Raw genomic sequence first — 21,407 nt, forward strand, 5'->3', positions numbered from 1 at the left:
AATGCCGCGGTTCATGGTCCAAATATACGGATGTATTATGTTATGTCATTAAGCATGGAGTAATTATACAAGACTAAATCCTATGGTCCTGAGCTGATAAGCACGGGTAGAGGAAATATGCACGTCCGTCTGATATAGGGGGAAAAAAGCAAAGCCAACAATCTCTTCTATCATCATTTTCTTTCTTTCCTTCAGAAACAAGAAAACGGATTAATTAAAACTTTAGAAATCACATGTTTAGTATGTTCCTCAGGACAATGTTCTCCTGACACCTATTTCTGTTTTACCACAACAATGTCAGCAATTGCTATTGAACCAGGAAAAAACTGCGGCGAAATGCAGTTTATATATGTAACATGTACACAGATCAGTCAATGTCAAGTCCTGCTCAAAATAGCAAAGGTTAACCCCTTAGTGACAGAGCCAATTTGGTACTTAATGACCGAGCCAATTTTTGCAATTCTGACCACTGTCACTTTATGAGGTTATAACTCTGGAACGCTTCAACGGATCCCGCTGATTCTGAGATTGTTTTTTCGTGACATATTGTACTTCATGTTAGTGGTAACATTTCTTCGATATTACTTGCGATTATTTATGAAAAAAACGGAAATATGGCGAAAATTTTTAAAATTTTGCAATTTTCAAACTTTGTATTTTTATGCCCTTAAATCAGAGAGATATGTCACGAAAAATAGTTAATAAATAACATTTCCCACATGTCTACTTTACATCAGCACAATTTTGGAAACAAAATTTTTTTTTGTTAGGGAGTTATAAGGGTTAAAAGTTGACCAGCAATTTCTCATTTTTACAACACCATTTTTTTTTAGGGACCACATCACATTTGAAGTCATTTTGAGGGGTCTATATGATAGAAAATAATGAAGTGTGACACCATTCTAAAAACTACACCCCTCAAGGTTCTCAAAACCACATTCAAGAAGTTTATTAACCCTTTACGTGCTTCACAGGAACTGAAACAATGTGGAAGGAAAAAATGAACATTTAACTTTTTTTTGCAAACATCTTAATTCAGAACCATTTTTTTTATTTTCACAAGTGTAAAAACAGAAATGTAACCATAAATTTTGTTATGCAATTTCTCCTGAATACGCCAATACCCCATATGTGGGGGTAAACCACTGTTAGGGCGCACCGCAGAACTTGGAAGTGAAGGAGCGCCGTTTGACTTTTTCAATGCAGAATTGGCTGGAATTGAGATCGGACGCCATGTCACGTTTAGAGAGCCCCTGATGTGCCTAAACAGTGGAAACCCCCCACAAGTGACACCATTTTGGAAACTAGACCCCTTAAGGAACTTATCTAGATGTGTGGCGAGCACTTTGAACCCCCAAGTGCTTCACAGAAGTTTATAACGTAGAGCCGTGAAAATAAAAAAATCGCTTTTGTTTACACAAAAATGATATTTTGCCCACAAATTCTTATTTTCACAAGGGTAACAGGAGAAATTAGACCACAAAAGTTGTTGTGCGATTTCTCCTGAATACGTCGATACCCCATATGTGAGGGTAAACCACTGTTTGGGCGCACCGCAGAGCTTGGAAGTGAAGGAGCGCCGTTTTACTTTTTCAATGTAGAATTGGCTGGAATTGAGATTGGACGCCATGTCGCGTTTGGAGAGCCCCTGATGTGCCTAAACAGTGGAAACCCCCCACAAGTGACACCATTTTGGAAACTAGACCCCTTAAGGAACTTATCTAGATGTGTGGCGAGCACTTTGAACCCCCATGTGCTTCACAGAAGTTTATAACGTAGAGCCGTGAAAAAAAAAAAAAAAAATCGCATTTTTTCTACAAAAATGATCTTTTTGCCCACAAATTTTTATTTTCACAAGGGTAACAGGAGAAATTAGACCACAAAAGTTGTTGTGCAATTTCTCCTGAGTACGCTGATACCCAATATGTGGGGGTAAACCACTGTTAGGGCGCACCGCAGAGCTTGGAAGAGAAGGAGTGCCGTTTTACTTTTTCAATGTAGAATTGGCTGGAATTGAGATCGGACGCCATGTCGCGTTTGGAGAGCCCCTGATGTGCCTAAACAGTAGAAATCCCCCACAAGTGACCCCATTTTGGAAACTAGACCCCCCATGGAACTTATCTAGATGTGTGGTGAGAACCTTGAATGCCCAAGTGCTTCACAGAAGTTTATAATGCAGAGCCGTGAAAATAAAAAATATTTTTTTTTTCCACAAAAAAGATATTGTAGCCCCCAAGTTTTTATTTTTACAAGGGTAACAAGAGAAATTGGACCCCAGAAGTTGTTGTCCAATTTGTCTTGAGTATGCTGGTACCCCATATGTGGGGGTAAACCACTGTTTGGGCGCACGGCAGAGCTCGGAAGGAAGGAGCGCCGTTTTGGAATGCAGACTTTGATAGAATGGTCTGCGGGTATTATGTTGCATTTGCAGAGCCCCTGATGTACCTAACCAGTAGAAACCCTCCACAAGTGACCCCATTTTGGAAACTAGACCCCCCAAGGAACTTATCTAGATGTGTGGTGAGAACTTTGAATGCCCAAGTGCTTCACAGAAGTTTAGAATGCAGAGTCGTGAAAATAAAAAATATTTTTTTTTTCACAAAAAAAATTTTGTAGCCCCCAAGTTTTTATTTTCACAAGGGTAACAGGAGAAATTGGACTGCAATAGTTGTTGTCCAATTTATCCCGAGTACGCTGATGTGCCATATGTGGGGGTAAACCACTGTTTGGGCGCACGGCAGAGCTCGGAAGGGAAGGAGCGCCTTTTTGGAATGCAGACTTTGATAGAATGGTCTGTGGGCATTATGTTGCGATTGCAGAGCCCCTGATATACCTAAACTGTAGTAACCTCCCACAAGTGACCCCATTTTGGAAACTAGACCCCCCAAGGAACTTATCTAGATGTGTGGTGAGAACTTTGAATGCCCAAGTGCTTCACAGAAGTTTAGAATGCAGAGTCGTGAAAATAAAAAATATTTTTTTTTTTTCACAAAAAAGATTTTGTAGCCCCCAAGTTCTTATTTTCACAAGGGTAACAAGAGAAATTGGACCCCAGAAGTTGTTGTCCAATTTATCCCGAGTACGCTGATGCCCCATATGTGGGGGTAACCCACTGTTTGGGCGCACGGCAGAGCTCAGAAGGGAGGGAGCACCATTTGACTTTTTGAGCGCAAAATTGGCTGTCGTGTTTGGAGACCCCCTGATGTACCTAAACAGTGGAAACCCCCCAATTCTAGCTCCAACCCCTAACCCTAATCCCAACCTGATCCATAATCCTAATCACTAACCCTAACCATAATCACAACCCTTACCCCAAAACAACCCTAATGTCAACCCTAACCATAACCCTAATCAAAACCCTAAATCCAACACACCCCTAATCCTAATCTCAATCCTAACCTCAAACCTAACCCTAATCCCAATACACCCCTAATCACAACCCTAACCTTAACCCTAATCCCAAACCTAACCCTAATCCCAAGCGTAACCCTAATGCCAACCCTAACCCTAATACCAACCCTAATCCAAACCCTAAACCTAATCCCAGCTCTAACCCTAACTTTAGCCCCAACCCTAGCCCTAACTTTAGCCCCAACCCTAACCCTAGCCCTAAGGCTACTTTCACACTTGCGTTGTTTGGCATTCCGTCGTTTTGGACAAGAAACGGATCCTGCAAATGTGCCCGCAGGATGCGTTTTTTGCCCATAGTATTGCCGACGGATCGTGACGGATGGCCACACGTCGCGTCCGTCGTGCACTGGATCAGTTGTGTTTTGGCGGAGCGTTGGCACAAAAAAACGTTCAATGAAACGTTTTTTTGTACGTCGCATCCGCCATTTCTGACCGCGCATGCGTGGCCGTAACTCCGCCCCCTCCTCCCCAGGACATAGATTGGGCAGCGGATGAGTTGAAAAACTACAGCTGCTGCCCACGTTGTGCACAATTTTCACGTGCGTCGGTATGTCGGGCCGACGCATTGCGACGGCCCCGTACCGACGTAAGTGTGAAAGAAGCCTAACCCTAAATTTAGCCCCAACCCTAACCCTAAATTTAGCCCCAACCCTAACCCTAAATTTAGCCCCAACCCTACCCCTAACCTAACCCTACCCCTAACCCTAACCTAACCCTACCCCTAACCTAACCCTAGCCGTAACCCTACCCCTAACCCTAACCTAACCCTACCCCTAACCTAACCCTAGCCGTAACCCTACCCCTAACCTAACCCTAGCCCTAACCCTACCCCTACCCTAACCCTAACCCTACCCCTAACCCTACCCTAACCCTAACCCTACCCTACCTCTAACCCTACCCCTAACCCTAACCCTACCCCTAACCCTACCCCTAACCTAACCCTAGCCCTAACCCTAACCCTACCCCTACCCTACCCCTAACCCTACCCCTAACCCTACCCCTAACCCTACCCCTAACCCTAATTTTAGCCCTAACCGCTGTTCTCCTGCCGGCCGGCAGATGGAGACAGATGGCGGGCGCACTGGGCATGCGTCCGCCATGTTCTTCTGCCGGCGGGCAGGAGGAGCAGCAAGAGGATCCAGGGACCTAGGTGAGTATGCTAGGGTCCCCGAATCCCCCTATTTCTCTGTCCTCTGATGTGCGATCACATCAGAGGACAGAGAATTACACTTTACTTTTTTTTTTTTTTTTTTGCGGTCGCCGGTAAACAGTTAATTACCGGCGATCGCAAAACAGGGGTCGCTAAAACCGACCCCCGATCATGCTCTTTGGGGTCTCGGCTACCCCAGGCAGCCGAGACCCCAAAGATTCTCCCGGTGCCGGCCGGCGGGCGCACTGCGCATGCGCCCGCCATTTTGAAGATGGCGGCGCCCACCGGGAGACACGAGGAGCATCGGGGGAGCTAGGTGAGTATTGGGGGGCCACCTGGGACCCCTTTTCTCTGTCCTCCGATGTGCGATCACATCGGAAGACAGAGAAATTAAAAAGAGATCGCTTTTTTCTTTTTTTTTTGCGATCGCCGGTAAACGGTTAATTACCGGCGATCGCAAATGCGGGGAGGGTTAAAAACCCCCCGAATCATGTTCTCTGGGGTCTCGGCTACCCTCGGCAGCCGAGACCCCGGAGAAAATCGGCCTGTGGGGGGCGCTATACACTTTTTCCACAGCGCCGTTAATTAACGGCGCTGTGGTTTAAGTACCCTTAGCGGCCGCCGTTAAAAGGCGTATCGGCGGTCGCTAAGGGGTTAAAACCTACAGAAATCAACAAAAAAGATACTAGAAAAAAACAAACAAACAAACAAGAGAATCTGGCTTGTAGCACAGCTAAATACAATCTTATTCTTTGCAATATTTTCTACAAGCAGTATTCTTTTACTAGACATCAGGCATATGTATGGTGTTCTGAGAGAAAGACAGGTAATTGATCACAGTTGTTTTATCCGTTTAGGATGGAAGGCCCCGTACGCTCCAAACTAGGAGGACACTTTCACCAGATCTCACTCCTTGAGAAAACTACCAAGCGAAACGTACGTCGGAGTTCTGGGATCTCTATGCTGATGTTTATTATTACATAACAACTGAGACTTGTTAACTAAGTACCGTATGTTATTTACTTGTACTTTTACTCTGCACTTATTTACTTACTGCAGGGTATATGTTCATGTTGTCTTTTTATTGGGTTTTGTCTGAGAAATGGCCACAGTGTATATGTGCTCCTACACATCACACGTACAGTACAGACCAAAAGTTTGGACACACCTTCTCATTTAAAGATTTTTCTGTATTTTCATGGCTATGAAAATTGTAAATTCACACTGAAGGCATCAAAACTATGAATTAACACATGTGGAATTATATACTCAGCAAAAAAGTGTGAAACAACTGAAAATATGTCTTATATTCTAGGTTCTTCAAAGTAGCCACCTTTGCTTTGATGACTGCTTTGCACACTCTTGGTATTCTCTTGATGAGCTTCAAGAGGTAGTCGCCGGAAATGGTTTTCACTTTACAGGTGCACCCTGTCAGGTTTAATAATTTGAATTTATTGCCTTAAATGGGGTTGGGACCATCAGTTGTGTTGAGCAGAAGTCAGGTGGATACACAGCTGATAGTCCTACTGAATAGACTCTTAGAATTTGTATTATGGCAAGAAAAAAGCAAATAAGTAAAGAAAAACGAGTGGCCATCATTACTTTAAGAAATGAAGGTCAGTCAGTCCGAAAAATTGGGAAAACTTTGAAAGTGTCCCCAAGTGCAGTTGCAAAAACCATCAAGCGCTACAAAGAAACTGGCTCATATGAGGACCGCCCCAGGAAAGGAAGACCAAGAATCACCTCTGCTTCTGAGGATAAGTTTATCCGAGTCACAAGCCTCAAAAATCGCAGGCTAACAGCAGCTCAGATTAGAGACCAGGTCAATGCCACACAGAGTTCTAGCAGCAGACACATCTCTACAACAACTGTTAAGAGAAGGCTTTGTGCAGCAGGCCTTCATGGTAAATTAGCTGCTAGGAAACCACTGCTAAGGATAGGCAACAAGCAGAAGAGACTTGTTTGGGCTAAAGAACACAAGGAATGGACATTAGACCAGTGGAAATCTGTGCTTTGGTCTGCTGAGTCCAAATTTGAGATCTTTGGTTCCAACCACCGTGTCTTTGTGCGACGCAGAAAAGGTGAACGGATGGACTCTACATGCCTGGTTCCCACCGTGAAGCATGGAGGATGAGGTGTGATGTGTGGGGGTGCTTTGCTGGTGACGCTGTTGGGGATTTATTCAAAATTGAAGGCATACTGAACCAGCATGGCTACCACAGCATCTTGCAGCGGCATGCTATTCCATCTGGTTTTCGTTTAGTTGGATCATCATTTATTTTCCAACAGGACAATGACCCTAAACACACCTCTAGGCTGTGTAAGGGGTATTTGACCAAGAAGGAGAGTGATGGGGTGCTACTCCAGATGACCTGGCCTCCACAGTCACCAGACGTGAACCCAATCGAGATGGTTTGGGGTGAGCCGGACCGCAGAGTGAAGGCAAAAGGGCCAACAAGTGCTAAGCATCTCTGGGAACTCCTTCAAGATTGTTGGAAGACCATTTCTGGTGACTACCTCTTGAAGCTCATCAAGAGAATGCCAAGAATGTGCATCGCAGTCATCAAAGCAAAAGGTGGCTACTTTGAGGAACCTAGAATATAAGACATATTTTCAACTGTTTCACACTTTTTTGTTAAGTATATAATTCCACATGTGTTAATTCATAGTTTTGATGCCTTCAGTGTGAATTTACAATTTTCATAGTCATGAAAATACAGAAAAATCTTTAACCCCTTCCCGACCCATGACGCCACTTAGGCGTCATGAAAGTCGGTGCCAATCCGACCCATGACGCCTATGTGGCGTCATGGAAAGATCGCGTCCCTGCAGATCGGGTGAAAGGGTTAACTCCCATTTCACCCGATCTGCAGGGACAGGGGGAGTGGTAGTTTAGCCCAGGGGGGGTGGCTTCACCCCCTCGTGGCTACGATCGCTCTGATTGGCTGTTGAAAGTGAAACTGCCAATCAGAGCGATTTGTAATATTTCACCTATTATAACGGGTGAAATATTACAATCCAGCCATGGCCGATGCTGAAATATCATCGGCCATGGCTGGAAATACTAATGTGCCCCCACCCCACCCCACCGATCGCCCCCCCCAGCCCTCCGATCTGGCCGGTACACTGCTCCGGCTCCCCTCCGTCCAGTGCTCCGCTCCCCCCCGTGCTTTTGTCCGCTCCCCCCGTGCTCCAATCACCCCCCCGTGCTCCAATCACTCCCCCTGCACTCCGATCCACCCCCCCTGGTGCTCCGTTCCACCCCCCGTGCTCCATTCCAGCCCCCCCGTGCTCCGTTCCACGCCCCCCGTGCTCCGTTCCACCCCTCCCGCGTTCCGATTCCCCCCCCCCCCCGTGTTCCGATCCCCCCCCACCCCATCATACTTACCGATCCAGCCGGGGTCCCGTCCGTCTTCTCCCTGGGCGCCGCCATCTTCCAAAATGGCGGGCGCATGCGCAGTGCGCCGGCCGGCAGATTCGTTCCAAAGTGCATTTTGATCACTGAGATAGATTATATCTCAGTGATCAAAATAAAAAAAATAATAAATGACCCCCCCCCTTTGTCACCCCCATAGGTAGGGACAATAAAAAAATAAAGAAATTTTTTTTTTCCACTAATGTTAGAATAGGGTTAGGGGTAGGGGTAGGGTTAGGGTTAGGGGTAGGGTTAGGGTTAGGGTTAGGGGTAGGGTTAGGGGTAGGGTTAGGGGTAGGGTTAGGGCTAGGGGTAGGGTTAGGGTTAGGGTTTCGGTATGTGCACACGTATTCTGGTCCTCTGCGGATTTTTCCGCTGCGGATTTGATAAATCCGCAGTGCTAAACCGCTGCGGATTTATGGCGGATTTACCGCGGTTTTTCTGCGCATTTCACTGCGGTTTTACAACTGTGATTTTCTATTTGAGCAGTTGTAAAACCGCTGCGGAATCCGCACAAAGAAGTGACATGCTGCGGAATGTAAACCGCTGCGTTTCCGTGCAGTTTTTCCGCAGCATGGGCACAGCGATTTTTGTTTCCCGTAGGTTTACATTGAACTGTAAACTCATGGGAAACTGCTGCGGATCCGCAGCGTTTTCCGCAGCGTGTGCACATACCTTTAGAATTAGGCTATGTGCACACTGTGCGGATTTGGATGCGGATTGGCCGCTGCGGATTCGCAGCAGAGTTCCATCAGCTTTACAGTACCAAGTAAACATATGAAAAACCAAATCCGCTGTGCCCATGGTGCGGAAAATACCGCGCGGAAACGCTGCGTTGTATTTTCCGCAGCATGTCAATTCTTTGTGCGGATTCCGCAGCGTTTTACACCTGTTCCTCAATAGGAATCTGCAGGTGAAATCCGCACAAAAAACACTGGAGATCCGCGGAAAATCCGCAGGTAAAACGCAGTGCCTTTTACCCGCCGATTTTTCAAAAATGGTGTGGAAATATCTCACACGAATCCGCAACGTGGGCACATAGCCTTAGGGTTAGGGTTGGAATTAGGGTTGTGGTTAGGGTTGTGATTAGGGTTATGGCTACAGTTGGGATTAGGGTTAGGGGTGTGTTGGGGTTAGTGTTGGAGTTAGAATTGAGGGGTTACCACTGTTTAGGCACATCAGGGGTCTCCAAACGCAACATGGCGCCACCATTGATTCCAGCCAATCTCGTATTCAAAAAGTCAAATGGTGCTCCCTCACTTCCGAGCCCTGACGTGTGCCCAAACAGTGGTTTACCCCCACATATGGGGTACCAGCATACTCAGGACAAACTGCGCAACAATTACTGGGGTCCAATTTCTACTGTTACCCTTGTGAATCAAAAAAAATGCTTGCTAAAACATAATTTTTGAGGAAAGAAAAATGATTTTTTATTTTCACGGCTCTGCGTTGTAAACGTCTGTGAAGCACTTGGGGGTTCAAAGTGCTCACCACATATCTAGATAAGTTCCTTGGGGGGTCTAGTTTCTAAAATGGGGTCACTTGTGGGGGTTTCTACTGTTTTAGGCACACCAGGGGCTCTGCAAACGCAACGTGACACCCGCAGACCATTCCATCAAAGTCTGCATTTCAAAAGTCACTACTTCCATTCTGAGCCCCGACGTGTGCCCAAACAGTGGTTTACCCCCACTCATGGGGTATCAGCGTACTCAGGAGAAACTGGACAACAACTTTTGGGGTCCAATTTCTCCTGTAACCCTTGGGAAAATAAAAAATTCTGGGCTAAATAATTATTTTTGAGGAAAGAAAACGTATTTATTATTTTCACGGCTCTGCATTATAAACTTCTATGAAGCACTTGGGGGTTCAAAGTGCTCACCACACATCTAGATAAGTTCCTTTCGGGGTCTAGTTTCCAAAATGGGGTCACTTGTGGGGGGTTTCTACTGTTTAGGCACATCAGGGGCTCTGCAAACGCAACGTGACGCCCGCAGAGCATTCCATCAAAGTCTGCATTTCAAAACGTCACTACTTCAATTCCAAGCCCCGGCATGTGCCCAAACAGTAGTTTACACCCACATATGGGGTATCACCGTACTCAGGAGAAACTGGACAACAAATATTGGGGTCAAATTTCTCCTGTTACCCTTGGGAAAATTAAAAAATTCTGGGCTAAATAATTATTTTTGAGGAAAGAAAACGTATTTATTATTTTCACGGCTCTGCATTATAAACTTCTATGAAGCGCTTGGGGGTTCAAAGTGCTCACCACACATCTAGATAAGTTCCTTTCGGGGTCTAGTTTCCAAAATGTGGTCACTTGTGGGGGGTTTCTACTGGTTAGCCACATCAGGGGCTCTGCAAACGCAACGTGACGCCCACAGAGCATTCCATCAAAGTCTGCATTTCAAAACGTCACTACTTCACTTCCGAGCCTCGGCATGTGCCCAAACAGTGGTTTACCCCCACATATGGGGTATCAGCGTACTCAGGAGAAACTGGACAACAACTTTTGGAGTCCAATTTCTTCTGTAACCCTTGGGAAAATAAAAAATTCTGGGCTAAATAATTATTTTTGAGGAAAGAAAACGTATTTATTATTTTCACGGCTCTGCATTATAAACTTCTATGAAGCGCTTGGGGGTTCAAAGTGCTCACCACACATCTAGATAAGTTCCTTTCGGGGTCTAGTTTCCAAAATGCGGTCACTTGTGGGGGGTTTCTACTGTTTAGCCACATCAGGGGCTCTGCAAACGCAACGTGACGCCCACAGAGCATTCCATCAAAGTCTGCATTTCAAAACGTCACTACTTCACTTCACTTTTTTTTTTTTTATTTTCATGGCTCTGCGTTATAAACTTTTGTGAAGCACTTGGGGGTTCAAAGTCCTCACCACACATCTAGATTAGTTCCTTTGGGGGGTCTAGTTTCCAAAATGGTGTCATTTCTGGGGGATCTCCAATGTTTAGGCACACAGGGGCTCTCCAAACGTGACATGGTGTCCGCTAATGATTGGAGCTAATTTTCCATTTAAAAAGCCAAATGGCGTGCCATCCCTTCCGAGCCCTGCCGTGCGCCCAAACACTGGTTTACCCCCACATATGGGGTATCAGCGTACTCAGGACAAACTGGACAACAATATTTGGGGTCCAATTTCTCCTATTATCCTTGGCAAAATAGGAAATTCCAGGCTAAAAAATCATTTTTGAGGAAAGAAAAATTATTTTTTATTTTCATGGCTCTGCGTTATAAACTTCTGTGAAGCACCTGGGGGTTTAAAGTGCTCAATATGCATCTAGATAAGTTCCTTAGGGGGTCTAGCTTCCAAAATGGGGTCACTTGTGGGGGAGCTCCAATGTTTAGGCACACAGGGGCTCTCCAAACGCGACATGGTGTCCGCTAACAATTGGAGCTAATTTTCCATTCAAAAAGTCAAATGGCGCGCCTTCCCTTCCGAGCCTTACCACGTGCCCAAACAGTGGTTTACCCCCACATGTGAGGTATTGGTGTACTCAGGAGAAATTGCCCAACACATTTTAGGATCCATTTTATCCTGTTGCCTATGTGAAAATGAAAAAATTGAGGCTAAAAGAATTTTTTTGTGAAAAAAAAGTACTTTTTCATTTTTACAGATCAATTTGTGAAGCACCTGAGGGTTTAAAGTGCTCACTAGGCATCTAAATAAGTTCCTTGGGGGGTCTAGTTTCCAAAATGGGGTCATTTGTGGGGGAGCGCCAATGTTTAGGCACACAGGAGCTATCCAAACGCGACATGGTGTCCGCTAACGATGGAAATAATTTTTCATTCAAAAAGTCATATGGCGCTCCTTCCCTTCCGAGCCTTACCATGTGCCCAAACAGTGGTTTACCCCCACATGTGAGGTATTGGTGTACTCAGGAGAAATTGCCCAACACATTTTAGGATCCATTTTATCCTGTTGCCTATGTGAAAATGAAAAAATTGAGGCTAAAAGAATTTTTTTGTGAAAAAAAAGTACTTTTTCATTTTTACGGATCAATTTGTGAAGCACCTGGGGGTTCAAAGTGCTCACTATGCATCTAGATAAGTTCCTTGGGGCGTCTAGTTTCCAAAATGGGGTCACTTGTGGGGGAGCTCCAATTTTTAGGCACACGGGGGCTCTCCAAACGTGACATGGTGTCCGCTAAAGAGTGGAGCCAATTTTTGATTCAAAAAGTCAAATGGTGCTCCTTCCCTTCCAAGCCCTGCCATGCGCCCAAACAGTGGTTTACCCCCACATATGAGGTATCAGCATACTCAGGACAAATTGGACAACAACTTTCGTGGTTCAGTTTCTCCTTTTAACATTGGGAAAATAAAAAAATTGTTGCTAAAAGATAATTTTTGTGACTAAAAAGTTAAATGTTCATTTTTTCCTTCCATGTTGCTTCTGCTGCTGTGAAGCACCTGAAGGGTTAATAAACTTCTTGAATGTGGTTTTGAGTACCTTGAGGGGTGCAGTTTTTAGAATGGTGTCACTTTTGGGTATTTTCAGCCATATAGACCCCTCAAACTGACTTCAAATGTGAGGTGGTCCCTAAAAAAAATGGTTTCGTAAATTTCGTTGTAAAAATGACAAATCGCTGGTCAAATTTTAACCCTTATAACTTCCTAACAAAAAAAAATTTTGTTTCCAAAATTGTGCTGATGTAAAGTAAACATGTGGGAAATGTTATTTATTAACTATTTTGTGTCACATATCTCTCTGGTTTAACAGAATAAAAATTCAAAATGTGAAAATTGCGAAATTTTCAAAATTTTCGCCAAATTTCCGTTTTTATCACAAATAAACGCAGAATTTATTGACCTAAATTTACCACTAACATGAAGCCCAATATGTCACGAAAAAACAATCTCAGAACCGCTAGGATCCGTTGAAGCGTTCCTGAGTTATTACCTCATAAAGGGACACTGGTCAGAATTGCAAAAAACGGCAAGGTCTTTAAGGTCAAAATAGGCTGGGTCATGAAGGGGTTAAATGAGAAGGTGTGTCCAAACTTTTGGTCTGTACTGTATGTATACTAACTTGTGCTCTGGCTCATTTCTTTGGTAGTGTTTTATATCCTTCACAATATACCACTTCTAATTCACAGGTTAACAATAAAAACACTATATTACAAGCCGTAAAAGCTGCTGATAGTTATGGATACCAGTAACCAATCACCTATAATTATTCTGGTTTTACATTATATCCACAAGTACTTACGGTAAGTCAGAAGAAGCGCCCCAGCTTGGTGAACACATCAGATTCCTCTGCTGCAGTATTTAGCATCAGAAGACTATTGAGGTGCCGTGGAGTAAGCTGTCAGGAGTACTGTCTCGGCAAATGATTTTACACTGAGTGTTTCTGCTTTTAAGCTCACTGACTCTTTGAAGATGAAGGGCCATTTTCTTGTCAAGTTATTCACAGTCTAATAATCCTTCAGCTCCTTGCTACAGCGTTCCTTCAAAAACTATTGTAAATTTTCACCTATCCACAGGATAGCGGACAATGTGCTGATCAGTGGAGTCTGAGGACGCAGTCATCACTCCAGCCATTGTCTATAGGAGTGGGGTAGAGTTGGCATCCTTGGCCATTGCTCCATCCTGATGGGGCATTTCAGAGATCCGCTTTATGACTTGGGGTGGGATGGGATCACGTCAATAAACAATACCTGTCAATGTTGTGAATAACCCTCTACATACACAGACTTCTGACCGAACAGACCGATCTTACAAGCTAGCCTGCATTGGCGAATTACACGCCTCAGATAACTTGTTAGGCTAGAACCACTTCTGATCTTCCTCATTTACTAGAATAATCATGAAATAAAACATTTCTATTCCCCATGATTGCTGTTTATAAGCCACCGTCATTGGACAGACAGATTTTTAATGACATCAGATGAGTCAAATTTCAAATCAGATCAATTAACCACTGAAGCGGACTATACACATTAGATGGCTGTCGGCCAAAAGATGCTTTGACCAATTGTTCAGCAAACAGCCACCTCTGCTAGCTCTCCCATACTCAGGAGTGCTCATTCAGTTGAGCGCTCATGTATTCTTTATGAGAAAGACGTCAACTGACGTTGGCCGGTGGTCTATCAATACCATAGTCAAAACTCATACATGAGTGATTGATGACCTCCCCCACAATCAGATAGTCGGTGCCCCATACACATTGTCCGTCAATATCGGCAGGTTTGGCCAACATTATTCTATGTGTATGGGGGCCTTTACCCCATACTAATTTGGGGTTATATTTTGCTGATTAGACAGAAATTGGTGAAATATCTGAACACATGAGTGCATATTAACACTGCAAGCCATTTAGAAATACCTGACATCATCTGTTATTCATACCACCTACCTATATGAACGGCTAAATACAACGCTATAAATGATTATTGATGACTTACACTTCCTTGGGTTGGGGGTACTCTACATATATTTCCATGCAATGTCAGCATCTCCTGGCACATTTTGAGGTCATGAAATATGTTTTACTTAGGAGGAAGATCGATAAAGCAATTGACTACTTTAGTAACTCAGCAGATCCGTTATTTACTATGACGTTTATGATTTTAGGCGTTTTTCATTCAACGCAACATTTGCAACAGAAAAGCTGAATTCACAAAATAGAAATAAAAGAAAAAAAAAGCTTCATCATTTTCATGGACATCCTTACAGAATTTAGTCATTATGAGCCATAGAAAAGTAAATTGAACTCAGAAAACACAAGGCGGCATGAAAACCACAAGAGGGAAAGAATTGCCCAAAAGCTTATAATCTAAAGTTCCCCAATATGCAATAAATAATGGTAATCCAAAGCCACGGATTCCTGTGGGACTGGCAGACCACCTAATGTGTAGGGGCCTCCCCTCCGTATGTTGTGGGACAGATGGACTGGAATTCCTTAGTTCGGCAAGGAGACTTAGGCAGTGGCTTTCTTATAGGGGACACGTATCCGAGCTGAGAGTTCCTGTGCATGGGGAATTCGGAAGAATCTGACAGTTACAATGCGTATGGCCAGTGGAAGAGCATGTTCACACATCATATCATCACAGTGTTTATTAAAGGAGAAGAAGAGGCCGATACTTATTTTTTGGCAGGTGATGTGAACGGAACGTTATAAGGATTAGTTCCATTCATGGTGGCTAAAAGACAGCTTTTCTGTGAGAAATCCACCTGAAAATACTCATTCTTACAGTCTTTGTTTCTGCAGTGTACAGACATCGCTGCCCAGGTTTTTCCTTAAAGGGAACCTGTCACCCCGTTTTTTGAGATTGAGCTATAAATACTGTTAAATAGGGCCTGCGCTGTGTGTTCCTATAGTGTATGTAGTGTACCCCGATTCCCCACCTATGCTGAGAAATAACTTACCAAAGTCGCCGTTTTCGCCTGTCAATCAGGCTGGTCAGGTCGGGAGGGCGTGGTGACATCGCTGGTTCTTCCTCAGCTTTACGTTGGTGGCGTAGTGGTGAACAAGCAGCGCGCGATCTGCGCTGTAATCCCTTGCATCGGTGGGGGCGGCCATCTTCCTGGGGCCGCGCGTGCGCAGATCGAGTGCTCTGCTGCACGGGGCTTCAGGAAAATGGCCGCGGGATGCCGCGCGTGCGCATTAGAGATCGCGGCGGCCATTTTCCCAAAGCCGAGATGCAAACTCGGCTTTGGGAAAATGGCCGCCGCGATCTCTAATGCGCACGCGCGGCATCCCGCGGCCATTTTCCTGAAGCCCCGTGCAGCAGAGCACTCGATCTGCGCACGCGCGGCCCCAGGAAGATGGCCGCCCCCACCGACGAAAGGGATGACAGCGCAGATCGCGCGCTGCTTGTTCACCACTACGCCACTACGCCACCAACGTAAAGCTGAGGAAGAACCAGCGATGTCACCACGCCCTCCCGACCTGACCAGCCTGATTGACAGGCGAAAACGGCGACTTTGGTAAGTTATATCTCAGCATAGGTGGGGAATCGGGGTACACTACATACACTATAGGAACACACAGCGCAGGCCCTATTTAACAGTATTTATAGCTCAATCTCAAAAAACGGGGTGACAGGTTCCCTTTAAGCTAGTAAACGGGGTACAAAAATCAAAATTCACTAGCATTGGAAGGGGGATGTCAGTGGATATACAGAGGTTGCCCAAGCTATGCGACTAGAGACTGGCAACTGTGACACGCTTGCTACCACGATTCCCCTGTATTTCCCGTGCGAGAGGGCGGTCACATGATATGTGATTTGGACGTGAACTGACAAACAGGAAGAGATTAGTCGGTACGTGACTACAAATATGTAAATTGCAAACAGCAGTCCCGCTACCACCTACTAGCACCAGGAAAACCAGGGAAACGTGACAGTGTGCGCACTGCACACTGTCACGATTCAGCAGTGTGCACTTAGGGTGACTGCATACTTTTGTCCCAGGCCTGGACAGCCCTGTGGATTAGGTATTTGGCACTGAATCTGTGCAGAAATTCTCACAAAGAGCTGAAGTTGTCAACAGGTCCTAAACTTTTGATGAAAAACATCCCCAAAGCAAAATATAAAAAAAACAAAAACATATACATGAGTAATGAGTTTACTCAAAATGTAAAAAAAAAAAAGAACATATTTGGGTAGGATGAAGACAATTTCGACATGACAGGTGGCATCTTATTCATAGAGTAGTAGAATAGAAGCCATCTCTGTGTGTGACCGTCACTTATGTTAAGCTACGCATGTCAATTTACCACATACGTAAGGAAATAGTCATATAGGCGCTGACCCCGAGATGTAGAAGGAATACAATCTGTTAGATCAGGATACTGGGATGCAGCAAGAATCCATCTGCTGGAGAAGGCTCGGAGCTGCCGCCGCGGTGTATTTATATCAGTGGTGGAACTCCCACTTAGCACATCTAATAAAAGACTGCAGCAGATACATGTTACAGACAGCAGCAAATCCAGTTTTCCATTTCACATTAACAAAAGCGAGATCTGATGAGAAATCACTTGTGTCTGTAAGATGCAACCCCAACGACAATTGCTGGGCACTCAAGTTATTAGCGAGCGGCCATTCACTCCGCCGAGCAGAAAATGTTCAATTAAAATCCTAGCTACTCACGGTTGTGTGAAGTCATGTGTCACAAAATCAGAGCTCTTGAAGAGTAAGAAGATGTCACTCAGGCTTTTACATTTCAACGAGCTGTTCAAGGCGATCCAATAGGCGTCCTAGTCAGGGCAGAAAAATAACCACAAAGTAATCAGTTCTGTGTTACGGGCGCATCAGTAACAACGGGGAAAAAGGAAGACGATTTCTAATCACCAAGACTGGGGCTGGAGAGCTGCTGCACATGCATGCCAACAAGTAGGCAAGCAAAATCAGTAGCTATGGTGTGACGGATGCCCCCATAGGATGGCAATTGGGTCACCTAATGTGTGCAGGTTAATGAATTGGAGATGCCTCACTGCAACTTAAATGGGATGCCGAAAGCAAGACAACTCCAGTCAAGGCAGCATTGTCACTTGCTAGCCAGGACAATCTCATTATACAAAAAAAAGTCATTCAAGGGCAAATTTACTGCTATATTGCACTAATAATAAATTCTCAAGCACTAGACTTGCCTATTCTTAGTGGTTATCCACCCTGCCTAATAGAGGGGTGAAAAGTCCAGAGCTAGGATGTCAATATGCCCTTCTGACAAGGGATGCGTTCTTGAGAAGACCCTTTAAGTGTTCAAAATACAACATTTTTAGTTATTTTACAAAGCCTATAGATCAAAAGAAGTCTGTAAGGCTTCATTCAAACATCAGAGTTTAAACATATACGTAAAAAAAATGATATCGGTGTATGGTCTGAGTGTCCGTTTTTAGTCATCAGTGTTTTTATTTTTTTATCGAATAAATACATTCCAAAGCTTCCCCCATCCTGTGCAACAAATCTGAGATAGAAAAAAGAGTAAGTAATAATTCATGACATTTATATTATTATTTTGCTTATATAGTGCCAATATAATTCACAGCACTTTACAGACTATTTTTAATTAGTGTCCCCATTGGAACTCAATCTAAATTCCAATCGGAGGAAACCGGAGTACCCGGAGGAAACCCACGCAAGCACAGGGAGAGCATACAAACTCTTTGCAGATGTTGTCCTTAGTGTGATATGAATACAGAACCCCAGTTCTACAAAGCAAGAGTGCTAACCACAAAGCCGCCATGTTGCCAACTATTATAGTAAAGAAGGCTAAACCTTTTCCTATATGAGGGAAAAATGAGACAAAAATGTTTTGTACTATCCCGGCCCTCAAACTATAAAGAGGAGATACTCAGTGCGGTTCTATTATCTTTAGAATACTTGTAATTCAGTGTGACAGGAGCTGCTCCTCACTGTTCACCCCCTTCTGTCTGCGACATTACATCAGTGTGTAGCTCCATGTTGTTACTATCAGCCAGTCCCCTTATAATATCTGGCCACGCCCCCTCTTCTCAAACTGGCTGTTACTCACAGCGGGGAGTTGCACACTAGTGTGTTATGTAAGGTCCCAGAAGGGAGGGGGAACAGTGAGGAGCACATCCTGTCACACGGGAATACAAGGGTTATAAAGCTAATTAAAGTGCACTGGGTATCTCATCTTTATAGTTTATGAGGGCAGGGACAATACAAACTTTTTTTTATCTCTCCTGAGTACCCATTTAAAGCGGTTTTCCTATAAACAAACCTTGATTTTAATCAATAGATCTTCAAATAATAATAATAATTTCCACAACTGGATGTGTTTAAATTAAATGTTCCTGTGCTGAGATAATCCTATAAATGTGCCCCTGCTGTGTACTGTGTAATGGCTGTGTCTGACCGTACAGGGACATGGTCTGATCATACCACAGCTCCTGGGCAGGGGAAGGAGCAAGACAGAATATACAGACATTACAGCATGGGATTGTAGCTGATTTGCTTTAAGAGGTAAAATATTTCACTGCTCGTTTTTAAATAATGTGTTACTTCAAGGAAAGAATCATTTGTCATATCATGCTGTAATGTCTGTATATTTTTATACTCCCCCCCCCCCCACCCCAACCCAGGAGCTGTGGTATGATCAGACCATGTCCCAGCACAGTCAGACACAGCTATTGCACAGTACACAGCAGGGGCGCAGTTGTAGGATTATCTCGGCACATGAACATTTTATTTAACCCTTTTCTGACATCGGACATAATAATCCGTCCATGTGCCCTGGGCCTAATTGACCAGGGACGGATTATTACGGGCGATCGCCGCCGGGTGTCAGCTCATTTTGGCAGCTGACACCCGGCACTTTAACCCCGGAATTGCTGTGATCTGACAGCCCCTCTGCCTTTAGATCGGAGATCCCGTGGCATGACGCGGGGTCCCGACCGCTGTCATGGTGACCCGATTTCGTCATGCCCAGTGCATGATGAGTAAGTTTGTCTGTCAGTGCAGAGCTGACAGCTTTTGCAACATGGAGATGCTACTGCATCTCCATGCTGTAGAAGTGATCAGCCAGCAAAAAATGATAGTCCCATAGTGGGACAAAGTAAAAAAAAGTTCGACAAAAGTGAAAACATTTTTTTAAACAATTGCAAAAATATTAAAAATATATATAAAAAAAAAATCAAAAGAAACTGTATGTCCACATTTGAATTAAACAAAATAAAAACAATAAAACGTTCACATATTTGGTATTGTGACATATGCAATGACCCGACCTATAAAAGTCCCACTAGTTAACCCCTTTAGAGAACACAATAAAAAAAATAAACAAGGCAAAAAACAATACTTTATCATCATACCACTGAAAAAAGTGGAATAAAATGTGATCAAAAAGAGGGATATAAATAAAAATGGTACTGCTGAAAACGCCATCTTGTCCCTCAAAAAACAAGCCGTCACACAGCCTCATCAGCGAAAAAATAAAAAAAGTTCTAACTCTCAGAATAAAGCGATGCAAAAATAATAATTTTTTTATGAAATAGTTTTTATAATTTTTATAAATGCGCCAAAACATAAAAAAAGATGTAAATGAGTTATCGCTGAAATCGTACTGACCCGAAGAATAAAACTTTCCTTATCAATTTTACCATACCCGGCATGACATAAACTCCCCACCCAAAAAGAAATTCCTGAATTGCTAGTTTTTGTTCATTCTGCCTCCCAAAAAAAAATCGGAAAAGAAGGCGATTAGTGATGAGCGAATATAGTCGTTACTCGAGATTTCCCGAGCACTCTCGGGTGTCTTCCGGGTATTTTTTAGTGCTCGAAGATTTTGTTTTCATCACCGCAACTAAATGATTTACATCTGTTAGCCAGAAAACCCCACATGTAATCAAGCTGGCTAAGAGATGTAAATCATTCAGCTGCGGTGAAGAAAACTAAATCTCCGAGCACTAAAAAAATACCGTATATACTCGAGTATAAGCCGACCCCCCTAATTTTGCCACAAAAAACTGGGAAAACTTATTGACTCGAGTATAAGCCTAGGGTAGAAAATGCAGCATTTACCGGTGAATTTCAAAAATAAAAATAGATGCTCCATACCGTTCATTATTGCCCCATAGATGCTCCATATACAACTGTGCTATATAGAATGCTCTGCACCTTTGATTATGGCCCCATACATGCTCCTTATAATGCTGTGCCCCATATATGCTCTGCACCTTTATGGCCCCATAGATGCTCCTTATAATGCTGTGCCCCATATATGCTCTGCACCTTTATGGCCCCATAGGTGCTCCTTATAATGCTGTGCCCCATATATGCTCTGCACCTTTATGGCCCCATAGGTGTTCCTTATAATGCTGTGCCCCATATATGCTCTGCACCTTTATGGCCCCATAGGTGCTCCTTATAATGCTGTGCCCCATATATGCTCTGCACCTTTATGGCCCCATAGATGCTCCTTATAATGCTGTGCCCCATATATGCTCTGCACCTTTATGGCCCCATAGATGCTCCTTATAATGCTGTGCCCCATATATGCTCTGCACCTTTATGGCCCCATAGGTGCTCCTTATAATGCTGTGCCCCATATATACTCTGCACCTTTATGGCCCCATAGATGCTCCTTATAATGCTGTGCCCCATATATGCTCTGCACCTTTATGGCCCCATAGGTGCTCCTTATAATGCTGTGCCCCATATATGCTCTGCACCTTTATGGCCCCATAGGTGCTCCTTATAATGCTGTGCCCCATATATGCTCTGCACCTTTATGGCCCCATAGGTGCTCCTTATAATGCTGTGCCCCATATATGCTCTGCACCTTTATGGCCCCATAGGTGCTCCTTATAATGCTGTGCCCCATATATGCTCTGCACCTTTATGGCCCCATAGGTGTTCCTTATAATGCTGTGCCCCATATATGCTCTGCACCTTTATGGCCCCATAGATGCTCCTTATAATGCTGTGCCCCATATATGCTCTGCACCTT

General features: G+C 44.1%; 1 protein-coding gene across 1 annotated transcript in view; it reads right to left on the reverse strand.

Annotated features, from left to right (window-relative positions):
* Window positions 1-21,407, reverse strand: part of CDC123 (cell division cycle 123) — a 142,955-nt gene that overhangs the window by 77,024 nt on the left and 44,524 nt on the right. The window contains exon 6 of the mRNA XM_069765214.1: window positions 17,084-17,190. Within this exon, the coding sequence (XP_069621315.1) occupies window positions 17,084-17,190 (107 nt within the window). The remainder of the gene's footprint in view (window positions 1-17,083; window positions 17,191-21,407) is intronic.

Source organism: Ranitomeya imitator, chromosome 4 (assembly GCF_032444005.1).
Source record: "Ranitomeya imitator isolate aRanImi1 chromosome 4, aRanImi1.pri, whole genome shotgun sequence".
NCBI lineage: Eukaryota > Metazoa > Chordata > Amphibia > Anura > Dendrobatidae > Ranitomeya > Ranitomeya imitator.